The sequence below is a fragment of the Salvelinus namaycush genome, unplaced genomic scaffold (assembly GCF_016432855.1).
Source record: "Salvelinus namaycush isolate Seneca unplaced genomic scaffold, SaNama_1.0 Scaffold435, whole genome shotgun sequence".
Taxonomy (NCBI): domain Eukaryota; kingdom Metazoa; phylum Chordata; class Actinopteri; order Salmoniformes; family Salmonidae; genus Salvelinus; species Salvelinus namaycush.
Genome location: NW_024061126.1, coordinates 17,937 through 32,952, shown reverse-complemented (window position 1 = coordinate 32,952; position 15,016 = coordinate 17,937). Strand labels below are relative to the sequence as shown.

Below are 15,016 nucleotides of genomic sequence, written 5' to 3'. Positions count from 1 at the left end.
AATGTCCACAATAATAATACCAGAATGTCCACAATAATAATACCAGATGTCCACAATAATAATACCAGGATGTCCACAATAATAATACCAGAATGTCCACAATAATAATACCAGGATGTCCACAATAATAATACCAGATGTCCACAATAATAATAAATATGTCCACAATAAATACCAGGATGTCCACAATAATAATACCAGAATGTCCACAATAATAATACCAGATGTCCACAATAATAATACCAGGATGTCCACAATAATAATACCAGGATGTCACAATAATAATACCAGGATGTCCACAATAATAATACCAGGATGTCCACAATAATAATCCAGAATGTCCACAATAATAATACCAGATGTCCACAATAATAATACCAGGATGTCCACAATAATAATACCAGATGTCCACAATAATAATACCAGAATGTCCACAATAATAATACCAGAATGTCCACAATAATAATACCAGTATGTCCACAATAATAATACCAGTATGTCCACAATAATAATACCAGGATGTCCACAATAATAATACCAGGATGTCCACAATAATAATACCAGAATGTCCACAATAATAATACCAGGATGTCCACAATAATAATACCAGGATGTCCACAATAATAATACCAGAATGTCCACAATAATAATACCAGGATGTCCACAATAATAATACCAGAATGTCCACAATAATAATACCAGAATGTCCACAATAATAATACCAGGATGTCACAATAATAATACCAGGATGTCCACAATAATAATACCAGGATGTCCACAATAATAATACCAGAATGTCCACAATAATAATACCAGGATGTCCACAATAATAATACCAGGATGTCCACAATAATAATACCAGGATGTTCACAATAATAATACCAGGATGTCCACAATAATAATACCAGGATGTCCACAATAATAATACCAGAATGTCCACAATAATAATACCAGAATGTCCACAATAATAATACCAGGATGTCCACAATAATAATACCAGAATGTCCACAATAATAATACCAGGATGTCCACAATAATAATACCAGGATGTCCACAATAATAATACCAGAATGTCCACAATAATAATACCAGGATGTCCACAATAATAATACCAGTATGTCCACAATAATAATACCAGGATGTCCACAATAATAATACCAGGATGTCCACAATAATAATACCAGAATGTCCACAATAATAATACCAGGATGTCCACAATAATAATACCAGATGTCCACAATAATAATACCAGGATGTCCACAATAATAATACCAGTAATGTCCACAATAATAATACCAGTATGTCCACAATAATAATACCAGAATGTCCACAATAATAATACCAGGATGTCCACAATAATACTACCAGGAATGTCCACAATAATAATACCAGGATGTCCACAATAATAATACCAGTATGTCCACAATAATAATACCAGAATGTCCACAATAATAATACCAGGATGTCCACAATAATAATACCAGGATGTCCACAATAATAATACCAGGATGTCCACAATAATAATACCAGGATGTCCACAATAATAATACCAGAATGTCCACAATAATAATACCAGGATGTCCACAATAATAATACCAGAATGTCCACAATAATAATACCAGAATGTTCACAATAATAATACCAGGATGTCCACAATAATAATACCAGAATGTCCACAATAATAATACCAGAATGTCCACAATAATAATACCAGAATGTCCACAATAATAATACCAGTATGTCCACAATAATAATACCAGAATGTCCACAATAATAATACCAGATGTCCACATAATAATACCAGAATGTCCACAATAATAATACCAGAATGTCCACAATAATAATACCAGTATGTCCACAATAATAATACCAGGATGTCCACAATAATAATACCAGGATGTCCACAATAATAATACCAGAATGTCCACAATAATAATACCAGAATGTCCACAATAATAATACCAGTATGTCCACAATAATAATACCAGGATGTCCACAATAATAATACCAGGATGTCCACAATAATAATACCAGAATGTCCACAATAATAATACCAGAATGTCCACAATAATAATACCAGGATGTTCACAATAATAATACCAGGATGTCCACAATAATAATACCAGAATGTCCACAATAATAATACCAGTATGTCCACAATAATAATACCAGTATGTTCACAATAATAATACCAGGATGTCCACAATAATAATACCAGGATGTCCACAATAATAATACCAGAATGTCCACAATAATAATACCAGAATGTCCACAATAATAATACCAGTATGTCCACAATAATAATACCAGGATGTCCACAATAATAATACCAGGATGTCCACAATAATAATACCAGGATGTCCACAATAATAATACCAGAATGTCCACAATAATAATACCAGAATGTCCACAATAATAATACCAGAATGTCCACAATAATAATACCAGGATGTCCACAATAATAATACCAGGATGTCCACAATAATAATACCAGGATGTCCACAATAATAATACCAGGATGTCCACAATAATAATACCAGGATGTCCACAATAATAATACCAGGATGTCCACAATAATAATACCAGGATGTCCACAATAATAATACCAGGATGTCCACAATAATAATACCAGTATGTTCACAAGTCAGCTGGTACTCACATGTATGCTTCAAACAAATACGTTTCAAATACAGGATGACATCATGACAAATATGTACAAGCAAATAAATTAATATTCCCTTATGTACATCTTAACTTAAATCTTCATTTAGTTGATTTTTGTAGATCTTAATTTGGGCAATATATGTCAGTTAATTCATTATAATGTAGCTATTAAAAATCAGTTAAAGAGTTGTCCAGGGAAAATGCCTGCTGTCAATCAGTGTTTTCTATAGTCAAGTTCCTCTGAGTCTCTCACGGAATACCTTTATTAGAATCATCATCGGCATAAATTACAAACACACATTTGTTAACACTACTCTTAACATCCCCCAGAAATACTAAGCTCTTTCTAAAATAGTTCAAAACTAGTTTATAGTCATGTTTTTAAATAGTGATTTGCAGTATCTAATAAGCAGACTTTTCTTGTCTGTCACAGAGCAGTCCTGAAGCTTTACAGATGTAGGCTCTTAATTTGATCACTCTTTGGTTGCAGATGAGCTTTGTGATTTACATACATTCACTAAAAACCCACACTAACACAGTTATATTAACAGTATTGCACTTTTCATGTAGCCTACTTTTGGCCAGCTAATAGCCTAACCACTAATCAAGCAACATTATGGACTAAATGTTAAAATCCTGTTCCTGCAGGATTATTTTGCTGTGACAATACTGGTCAAATTAAGATCCTATATCTGTACACACACTGCAAGTCTTCGAACAACAACATCACTTCTTCTAAATTCAGTTCTTCTTTGTCCTCTCACTTAAATCTGAAGTACAGGATATAACTTTTGTACTTTCCAGATCAATCATTTTTGGTCCAAAATGTTCAACCTGGTCATTTCCCATTTCTGAGTGGTTCACATCAGGTGTACAGTAACCTGCTGTGGTCATATGATTGATGAGAATACACTGCTAAAAATAAGGTGCTTTATGAGGAACTTATGAAATGAGTCACTGAACCTTTTATGGTTCTATACAGCATCATTTCTTCTCGCAGTGTACAATGATTCAGACCTGCCTTGTTCGTGTTCCCTTTTTTACCGTCCCTTTAACATTCAATAAACCACACATTAGACACAGTACGTCCCTTTCTTTCAGACTAAATAACATGATAAATACAGACAGTACAGCACGAGTCAAGAAACACTTAACTACCTCAAAATAACATCACAACTTGTACTTTAAACTAGCATCAAATAAACATCTTACTGTAATTCATATTCAGGGCATTTCACAATGATGAAATGTGCTACAGTTGTATACCTGATCCAGTTAACCTGAATACATGCGTTTCAGTTCACTCCTGTAAAATATACCTTAGAACTACATCCTCTACTATGTGTACAGACTCTAACAGTATAATGTGATATTAGCTTCCATTTTCCCAGGTGGATGTCCTATTAAATGTTCCCAACTGTGCTATTGTCAAGTTAGTAGGACTTTCTATCAACTTTCTACGAAGCCCATATCTACGAAGCCCATAGATTTTCAGCTAATGTTACAGAGAGTTTAACCTAGAGAGAATTCATGGTAGGCAGTGATCAAAAGGCGAAAGAAACGCACACGTGTTTAGGTGAGGTGCTGGCTAGCAGAGTAGAACACATGTTTAGGCGAGGTGCTGGCTAGCGGAGTAGAACACATGTTTAGGTGAGGTGCTGGCTAGCGGAGTAGAACACGTGTTTAGGTGAGGTGCTGGCTAGCGGAGTAGAACACGTGTTTAGGCGAGGTGTTGGCTAGCAGAGTAGAACACGTGTTTAGGTGAGGTGCTGGCTAGCGGAGTAGAACACATGTTTAGGCGAGGTGCTGGCTAGCAGAGTAGAACACGTGTTTAGGTGAGGTGCTGGCTAGCGGAGTAGAACACGTGTTTAGGTGAGGTGCTGGCTAGCGGAGTAGAACACGTGTTTAGGTGAGGTGCTGGCTAGCGGAGTAGAACACGTGTTTAGGAGAGGTGCTGGCTAGCGGAGTAGAACACGTGTTTAGGAGAGGTGTTGGCTAGCGGAGTAGAACACGTGTTTAGGTGAGGTGCTGGCTAGCGGAGTAGAACACGTGTTTAGGCGAGGTGTTGGCTAGCAGAGTAGAACACGTGTTTAGGTGAGGTGCTGGCTAGCGGAGTAGAACACATGTTTAGGCGAGGTGCTGGCTAGCAGAGTAGAACACGTGTTTAGGAGAGGTGCTGGCTAGCGGAGTAGAACACGTGTTTAGGTGAGGTGCTGGCTAGCGGAGTAGAACACATGTTTAGGCGAGGTGCTGGCTAGCAGAGTAGAACACATGTTTAGGCGAGGTCCTGGCTAGCGGAGTAGAACACATGTTTAGGAGAGGTGCTGGCTAGCGGAGTAGAACACATGTTTAGGAGAGGTGCTGGCTAGCAGAGTAGAACACATGTTTAGGCGAGGTGCTGGCTAGCGGAGTAGAACACATGTTTAGGTGAGGTGCTGGCTAGCGGAGTAGAACACGTGTTTAGGTGAGGTGCTGGCTAGCGGAGTAGAACACATGTTTAGGCGAGGTGCTGGCTAGCGGAGTAGAACACGTGTTTAGGCGAGGTGCTGGCTAGCGGAGTAGAACACGTGTTTAGGCGAGGTGCTGGCTAGCAGAGTAGAACACCTGTTTAGGTGAGGTGCTGGCTAGCGGAGTAGAACATGTGTTTAGGAGAGGTGCTGGCTAGCGGAGTAGAACACGTGTTTAGGAGAGGTGCTGGCTAGCGGAGTAGAACACGTGTTTAGGCGAGGTGCTGGCTAGCGGAGTAGAACACGTGTTTAGGCGAGGTGCTGGCTAGCAGAGTAGAACACTTGAAAAAGAAAAGGAGAGCTGCACACCCAGGGGCTCAGATGCAATCATTTAGTAACCAACGTTTCGACAGACAAGCTGTCTTCATCAGGGTATAATGACAATGCAGTGATCAAGTCCACACTTCAGAAGAAGGATAGAGAATTGGGATGCAACCTTAGTTTCACCATCCCTCCCCCCTCACTACACTTCTACTCTCCTTGTCCTTCCCTAGTTTCACCATCCCTCCCCCCTCACTACACTTCTACTCTCCTTGTCCTTCCCTAGTTTCACCATCCCTCCCCCCTCACTACACTTCTACTCTCCTTGTCCTTCCCTAGTTTCACCATCCCTCCCCCCTCACTACACTTCTACTCTCCTTGTCCTTCCCTAGTTTCACCATCCCTCCCCCCTCACTACACTTCTACTCTCCTTGTCCTTCCCTAGTTTCACCATCCCTCCCCCCTCACTACACTTCTACTCTCCTTGTCCTTCCCTAGTTTCACCATCCCTCCCCCCTCACTACACTTCTACTCTCCTTGTCCTTCCCTAGTTTCACCATCCCTCCCCCCTCACTACACTTCTACTCTCCTTGTCCTAGTTTCACCCAAACATTTGAACTATCCCCACCCCCTTTCTAGCCGATCATGGGGTCGTCCCCACCGGGCGAGGCCAGCTCGGGGACACTAACGAAGGGCACGTTCTTGGTCTTGTCCTCCCTGAGCGAGGTGGAGTTGTTCTGGTGGGACACAGAGGTGAAGGCCAGATGGTCGTGCTCCAGTATTGCCAGGCGGTCCTGTGGTTTCTCCTTCTTCAGATAGAACATCTTCCTCAGGGTCTTCAGCTGCTGCAGCTCACAGAACGTCTCCAGGACCACCAGCATCACGACCAGTCCCAGGAGGAGGTAGACTGGAGAGAGCGAGAGAGAGAGAGAGTGAGTGAGTGAGTGAGTGAGTGAGTGAGTGAGTGAGTGAGTGAGTGAGTGAGTGAGTGAGTGAGTGAGTGAGTGAGTGAGTGAGTGAGTGAGTGAGTGAGTGAGTGAGTGAGTGAGTGAGTGAGTGAGTGAGTGAGTGAGAGATAGAGAGACAGAAAGAGAGAGAGAGAGAGAGAGCGACAGAGAGAGAGAGAGAGCGAGAGAGATAGAGAGCAAGAGAGCGACAGAGCGAGATATTGAGAGTGAGTGAGTGAGTGAGTGAGTGAGTGAGTGAGTGAGTGAGTGAGTGAGTGAATGAGTGAATGAGTGAGTGAGAGAGGTATTATCCCTGGACATTAATATTGTCATTTGATCACTCTCCCTCCATGGTTCATATCCTCACATCCATAGTATGATATAAATACTGAATAGGCTATCTGCAGCTCTCCTATTCTCCAACTCATCACTGGCTCATTGAAACCCTCAGCTGACTCAGTTCATAGCATGGAAATCATAACCTCACAACATTGTTCGTTTTTCTTCCAAACCACTAGGGGGAGGGAGAGGGCACTGATGAGCCCAGCAAGCAGCATGTCGTCAGTAGAAAGGTATTGGTGTTGGTTTTCCCAATAATAGATGAGCTCATTATTATCATGATCATTACTATGGTCATAATCATTTTTGAACTAGAATTTAGATCAACTAAAGTCTCTGAATAGCAGTAGCAGTCTACATTAATTTAGAGGTCTACAATGATGCCAAGCCCCGTGTGGCTTGGTCCCGTGTGGCTCAGTTGGTAGAGCACGGCGCTTGCAACGCCAGGGTTGTGGGTTCAATTCCCACGGGGGGACCAGGATGAATATGTATGAACTTTCCAATTTGTAAGTCGCTCTGGATAAGAGCGTCTGCTAAATGACTTAAATGTAAATGTAAATGTAAGCCTTTCTGTGTATTGATGAGGGAAAAGGGGATGTTCAGGAAAGATATGTGAATATTCTCCTGTCTCAGAGTCAGCCAAACTTCAAAAACATGCCAGAAGTGCTGAGGGCAATCCAAATAAAATATACAGGACCCCATATTAAGTTAAAATCAGCCTTTTTCTCTCTCTTCTTAGCCAGGAGCTGTCTTCTCTTTCACAGCAAAAGGCTTCTGGTTTTTGGCTTCTAAAGAACAAGATGAGTCTGTCCAATAGCATCTAGAGCCTCAAGACAAACCTGTCCAATAGCATCTAGAGCCTCACGACAAACCTGTCCAATAGCATCTAGAGCCTCAAGACAAACCTGTCCAATAGCATCTAGAGCCTCAAGACAAACCTGTCCAATAGCATCTAGAGCCTCACGACAAACCTGTCCAATAGCATCTAGAGCCTCAAGACAAACCTGTCCAATAGCATCTAGAGCCTCAAGACAAACCTGTCCAATAGCATCTAGAGCCTCACGACAAACCTGTCCAATAGCATCTAGAGCCTCAAGACAAACCTGTCCAATAGCATCTAGAGCCTCAAGACAAACCTGTCCAATAGCATCTAGAGCCTCAAGACAAACCTGTCCAATAGCATCCAGAGCCTCAAGACACACCTGTCCAATAGCATCTAGAGCCTCACAACAAACCTGTCCAATAGCATTTAGAGCCTCAAGACAAACCTGTCCAATAGCATCTAGAGCCTCAAGACGAACCTGTCCAATAGCATCCAGAGCCTCAAGACACACCTGTCCAATAGCATCCAGAGCCTCAAGACGAACCTCTCCAATGCAGAGCCTCAAGGTGTTGGATGTTGCTGTATCTCTATTTATCTGGTTATTTAAGTTCACTTTAATTTGGACAACCCAGTTCTGGATCATTCATCACCCCAGTTGGATCATTCATCAACTTAGTTCTGGATCATTCATCAACTTAATTCTGGATCATTCATCACCCCAGTTCTGGATCATTCATCACCCCAGTTCTAGATCAATCATCAACCCAGTTCTAGATCATTCATCAACCCAGTTCTAGATCATTCATCACCCCAGTTCTGGATCATTCATCACCCCAGTTCTAGATCAATCATCAACCCAGTTCTAGATCATTCATCAACCCAGTTCTGGATCATTCATCAACCCAGTTCTGGATCATTCATCAACCCAGTTCTAGATCATTCATCACCCCAGTTCTGGATCATTCATCACCCCAGTTCTGGATCATTCATCACCCCAGTTCTGGGTCATTCATCACCCCAGTTCTGGACCATTCATCACCCCAGTTCTAGATCATTCATCAACCCAGTTCTAGATCATTCATCACCCCAGTTCTGGATCATTCATCAACCCAGTTCTGGATCATTCATCACCCCAGTTCTAGATCATTCATCAACCCAGTTCTAGATCATTCATCACCCCAGTTCTGGATCATTCATCAACCCAGTTCTGGATCATTCATCAACCCAGTTCTAGATCATTCATCAATCTTTCATGTACTCAGCACCTATTGTGGGCTAAAAGCAATTCAAGCAAATAAATGTGAACACTCACCAGTGATGCCCACTTTATAGAACTGTCTGAACCTCTGGTTGAAGGACTCTCCTGGTACGTAATCTCCCAGTCCGATGGTACTGAGAGATATAAAACAGAAGTAGAAACTCTCCAGGAAGTTCCAGTTCTCCTCTAGGGAGGAGAAGATGGCCGCCGGGATGAGGAAGAAACAGGAAGCAGCCAGGATGGCGAGGAGCGTGGCGTGGACCATGGCTACCAAAGGTTTGGACAGGCCCCAGCGGGTGGACACATACATGACGGGCCGGCGGGTGCTGAAGATCATGATGCGTTGGACCACGGCGGTGAGGAAGAGGAGGGTGAAGGGGATGCCGAGCACAGAGTAGACGATACAAAAAGCTTTCCCCCCGTCGGAGAGCGGAGCGGTGTGACCGTATCCTGGAGGAAACACAAAGCAGTGTTTAATTAAGATTATGATCAATGTTAAAGTACAGCATTATCTAACGACATGTTAATACAATATTGATATTAGTTAAGACCAACCTTAATACAAAGTGTTACCTACATCCCAAATATTTGCATCACTTTTTTAATCTACACATACAAGGCAGTAGTAGTGATGACAGTAGTCTACTGCCCAGCTGAACCACATACAAGGCAGTAGTAGTGATGACAGTAGTCTACTGCCCAGCTGAACCACATACAAGGCAGTAGTAGTGATGACAGTAGTCTACTGCCCAGCTGAACCACATACAAGGCAGTAGTAGTGATGACAGTAGTCTATTGCCCAGCTGAACCACATACAAGGCAGTAGTAGTGATGACAGTAGTCTACTGCCCAGCTGAACCACATACAAGGCAGTAGTAGTGAGGACAGTAGTCTATTGCCCAGCTGAACCACATACAAGGCAGTAGTAGTGATGACAGTAGTCTATTGCCCAGCTGAACCACATATAAGGCAGTAGTAGTGAGGACAGTAGTCTACTGCCCAGCTGAACCACATACAAGGCAGTAGTAGTGATGACAGTAGTCTATTGCCCAGCTGAACCACATACAAGGCAGTAGTAGTGATGACAGTAGTCTATTGCCCAGCTGAACCACATACAAGGCAGTAGTAGTGATGACAGTAGTCTACTGCCCAGCTGAACCACATACAAGGCAGGAGTAGTGATGACAGTAGTCTACTGCCCAGCTGAACCACATACAAGGCAGTAGTAGTGAGGACAGTAGTCTATTGCCCAGCTGAACCACATACAAGGCAGTAGTAGTGAGGACAGTAGTCTACTGCCCAGCTGAACCACATACAAGGCAGTAGTAGTGATGACAGTAGTCTACTGCCCAGCTGAACCACATACAAGGCAGTAGTAATGATGACAGTAGTCTATTGCCCAGCTGAACCACATACAAGGCAGTAGTAGTGAGGACAGTAGTCTATTGCCCAGCTGAACCACATACAAGGCAGTAGTAGTGATGACAGTAGTCTACTGCCCAGCTGAACCACATACAAGGCAGTAGTAGTGATGACAGTAGTCTATTGCCCAGCTGAACCACATACAAGGCAGTAGTAGTGATGACAGTAGTCTACTGCCCAGCTGAACCACATACAAGGCAGTAGTAGTGATGACAGTAGTCTACTGCCCAGCTGAACCACATACAAGGCAGTAGTAGTGATGACAGTAGTCTACTGCCCAGCTGAACCACATACAAGGCAGTAGTAGACCCTTTTTTCAAAGTCACTGAGATCTCTTCTTCTAGCCATGGTAGTCAAAATAATGGGCAACTGGGCATTTTTATACATGACCCTAAGCATGATGGGATGTTAATTGCTTAATTAACTCAGGAATCACACCTGTGTTGAAGCACCTGCTTTCAATACACTTTGTATCCCTCATTTACTCAAGTGTTTCCTTTATTTTGGCAGTTACCTGTATGTACCCATTGATTCTTCAGAACCCAAAATAGAAGCTTGTTTTAATCCAATGTTTGTAACAATGTAAATGTAAACAAACACTATATAGCCTCAAAACATGGTTAAAACGTTACATTTGATTTCATGGATGACCAGTCCTTCTATCCATAGCTCTGTCTATGAAGTTGAGAGTGGTTACACTTCTCCAGCCGCATCTCTTAGCTTTTTACCAAAACAATAGTGTGGTGCCCGTTTTGGTATTGTTCCACCTCTAGATTGCCCCTTTAAAGAAAAGAGCATGTAGCATGTTTTGGTTGAAGTGTTCCTATCATGAGTGTTCAAATGCCATGGCCCTCCAACACAATCATGGAAAACTAGGCTAGTTCATGTCAGATCAAAGACCATGATTTTCAATATTTTTATTAAGTCAAAATGAATAGAAAGTTATTTTAGGAATCAAACCCTGCAGAAAAATTAAGCAATGCCTGTTTTGAAGGGGAGACCCAGTGTGGTGACATCAGCGGATATTACATCAATTGGAATCAGTCTACTTATGTGTTGTCTGTTTAAGTTGACCAGTTATGTGGTCTATTTAAGTTGACCAGTTCTGTGGTCTATTTAAGATGACCAGTTATGTGGTCTATTTAAGTTGACCAGTTCTGTGGTCTATTTAAGATGACCAGTTATGTGGTCTATTTAAGTTGACCAGTTCTGTGGTCTATTTAAGATGACCAGTTCTGTGGTCTATTTAAGATGACCAGTTCTGTGGTCTATTTAAGTTGACCAGTTATGTGGTCTATTTAAGTTGACCAGTTCTGTGGTCTATTTAAGTTGACCAGTTCTGTGGTCTATTTAAGTTGACCAGTTCTGTGGTCTATTTAAGTTGACCAGTTCTGTGGTCTATTTAAGTTGACCAGTTCTGGTTGACCACTGGTTTTTATTTATAACAAGTCAGTTTGGTGGAAACACACCACTGGTGGGAAAATGAGCATGTTTTATTTATGTGGATTTGAGAATATTTGCATGAAGATCTATCGCCAACTGGATGGAAACCTAGCTAATTTAACCATTCTTTGCATAAGGCTCAGCCCTGCAATAGTAGTTAGTTGACTCGGTATTTGGTATTTTATTAGGATCCCCATTTGCTGTTGCAAAAGCCACAGCTACTCTTCCTGGGGTCCACACAAAACATGCAACATGACATAATACAAAACATTTATAGACAAGAACAGCTCAAGGACAGAACTTGATACATTTAAAAATGGCACAATAGCCTACATATCAATACAAACACAAACTATCTAGGTCAATAAGGGAGAGACATTGTGCCGTGAGGTGTTGCTTTATTTGTTTTCTTAAACCAGGTTTGTTGTTCATTTCAGCAATATGAGATTGAACGGAGTTCCATGCAATAATGGCTCTATATAATACTGTATGCCTTCTTGCATTTGTTCTGGATTTGGGACTATGAAAAGACCCCTAGTGACATGTCTGGTGGGGTAAGTGTGTGTGTCAGGGCTGTGTGTAAGTTGACTATGCAAACAATTTGGAATTTTCAACACATGAATGTTTCTTATAAAAAAGAAGAAGTGATGCAGCCCGTCTCTCCTCAACTCTTAGCCAAGAGAGACTGGCTGCATTTGATTAATATTAGCCATCTGATTACAATGAAGAGCAAGACATGCTGCTCTGTTCTGGGCCAGCTGCAGCTTAACTATACTACAGAGTATGTGCTTCTACACCTGCATTGCTTGCTGTTTGGGGTTTTAGGCTGGGTTTCTGTACAGCACTTTGAGATATCAGCTGATGTAAGAAGGGCTATATAAATAAGTTTGATTTGATATGTTGTCCATTGAAGTTTTTGTCTCTGGCTCTTTTGATATCAGATTCAGAATGAATAATAACAAGATTTGTGGTAGTTTGAAAGGGTTTCCAATTCACATGACCCGACAAGAAAACCCTCAGCGCTGTAGTCATAACACAGATGAAAAGAGAATAATAATAATGTTTTGTCATTGCCTACGAATAGGACCCAGAGTTTTACCTGACCAGGTTATGAGATCGGGGGGGAGGGTGTGGAGGAGCAGAATTGTTTTTGGCCTGCGCTTCAGAAGCCTATATTGGTCCGCTAATACAGGACTAGCAAAGGCCCAGTGCACTACTTTTGCTAAAACATATATCGTACTTTTAAAAATTATTTTTTTCTTTATTATTCTGATGTGTCAGGGGGTGCTGCAGCACCCCACACCCCGCAGCTATGCAGACATCTATTTTGGGGGGTAGGCCTATATAGTAGGCCTTTGTTGCGTGCAATGGCTGCATTGGGGGCATATATGTATTGTCATCACTGAGCTGAGTTCGTGTAACATAGCCAGGTGTTACTTGGGTGTACAGTGTCTCGAGAGGGTACATTTCAGTGTCACGGGCAACAAAACGCAAACTGCTTTCAGGTCGTGTGCCTAGTTACAAGAAGGTTATGACAATAATCAACTGTATAACCATCATCCATAACTACATAATCAAGCAACTCCCTTATTTCCCCGAAAATAGATATATTAAGAGCAAGACATTTCTGAACGTCACCTATTCATTTCTGGGAGCGATGTCATTGCGCCAACGTAGAACGAGCTATGACGCGCAGCCTGCATCACCTCCAGCCAGCCCACCCCTAGATGGCTGAAATGCAGTACACTTTAATAGGCCAATGACGGACTCACCTGTGGTAGACAATACAGTACTGGCGAAAAAGAGTGAGGAGGTGAAGTCCCAATTCCAATTTGCCGATGCGTTATTGAGAATGGACACTCCATAGTTACTGGCCTCGAGCGCTTTCTCCAAAAACTTCTCAAGGCGTTCTTCCGACAGACATTCGTTGTCTTGGAGGAACAGTTTTTTGATGATTCGTAACTCCTGTCTTAGCAGGTCTTCATAAGGCAGTTCCACCGATGAAAAGACAACAGCTCCGAATATAAGATAAAGAATATATCCCAAGACTAGAAGCAAAAAATACCATGTCGATTTGTGACTTTGTATCAACCGCACACACGAATTGCTAGTTAGATATTGTAGCATTTTTTAAGAGTTCTTGGAACCTCAATGTGTTACAGTTTATACTCTTGACATAAATAATGAATAGTTTATAGACGCTAAAATAGTAACACGTCGGCTAAAATAGCATGTAGCTTATTTCTAGTTCAAGTGCGCGGTCCTTATCAACTACGACCAAAAGCAAGCATGTGAGAATCGTTACTATATACGTTTTGGTTTCTTTTCCGTGTCCTCTCTGTCTGTCCTCTGTATATTCTGTTCACTTTCACCGAGAAGGGTCGTTCTGCTGCTGAGAAGAGGATGATGTGTCGGCAGAGGGTGCCGGACTATGTTACGTCAGTCTGTTCCCCTCTTCTCTCCTCCTAGGTGAAACACATCGAAACAGACACGTGGGCGTAGAGAGCTAGTATATAGCACCTCTTTGTCTTTAGTCATTGTTCACGAAGGTAACATACGATCAGTGACAAAGCCAAGGGCGTAGTGAAACCACACCGTTTTCTAAGATGAGATGCTATTGCTGAAAGTGACATTGGGGGGTTGACTGTTGACTGTGAGTTAACCCCTACCAAAGAGACTGACAGACATGAGAGCAATGCATTAGAGGGACAACTTTAGTATTTTAGTAGATTGTGCTGTGGCCTGTCTCATCCCTCTTCCAATAGACTACCAGTCTGTGTGTGTGTGTATGTCAAGACAAGTTTGTTTATTTGTCATATACACTGTATATACTGTAGACAGTATATACTATACTGTACATGGAGTACAAGGTGCAATGAAATGCTTTATTGCAGGTTCACCCAATCAAATTTTATTGGTCACATACACGTGTTTAGCAGATGTTATTGTGGGTGTAGCGAAATGGTTGTGCTTCTAGTTCCAACAGTGCAGCAATATCTAACAAGTAATCTAACAATTCCACAACAGCAACCTAATACACCCAAATGTAAGTAAAGGGATGGAATAGCTGCAGGAAGTAGAGGTGCTGAGGGTGCTGCTGCTACCCCTGATAAATAGTCATACAAATGTATATACATAGATTTTTAAATCTACAAAAATTATCTTCAGCACCATCCGCGTCCCCGTCACTGTCCCAGACCCTGTCCCAGACCCTGTCCCCATCGACAGCATTTGAATAAGGATAAGAGGCCAGTTGTCAAACTGCCTTCTTCCCAGATCCTGTATTGCATAATGTTTTATGCACTTTGACCTGCAGTGTAATTTACACAGGCAGCCCAATTCAGCCCAATTC

General features: G+C 41.7%; 1 protein-coding gene across 1 annotated transcript; it reads right to left on the bottom strand.

The window, feature by feature from the left end:
* Positions 1-5,401: 5,401 nt before the first annotated feature.
* Positions 5,402-14,010, bottom strand: LOC120041314 (potassium channel subfamily K member 1-like). The gene is made up of 3 exons (XM_038986253.1): positions 13,437-14,010; positions 8,854-9,249; positions 5,402-6,339 (listed from the first exon to the last, which is right to left on the bottom strand). Exons 1-3 carry the CDS (start codon positions 13,789-13,791, stop codon positions 6,068-6,070), a joined length of 1,023 nt encoding a protein of 340 aa, XP_038842181.1. The 5' UTR covers positions 13,792-14,010; the 3' UTR covers positions 5,402-6,067.
* Between the last annotated feature and the right edge of the window lie 1,006 nt (positions 14,011-15,016).

Coding starts and splice junctions, on each gene's coding strand:
- LOC120041314 (XM_038986253.1), bottom strand. CDS start 13,791: ATGCTACAATATCTAACTAGCAATTCGTGTGTGCGGTTGATACAAAGT. Junction 9,250..13,436: donor TACTGTATTGTCTACCACAG/GTGAGTCCGTCA, acceptor TGTTTCCTCCAG/GATACGGTCACACCGCTCCG. Junction 6,340..8,853: donor CTATAAAGTGGGCATCACTG/GTGAGTGTTCAC, acceptor CGCTCTCTCCAG/TCTACCTCCTCCTGGGACTG.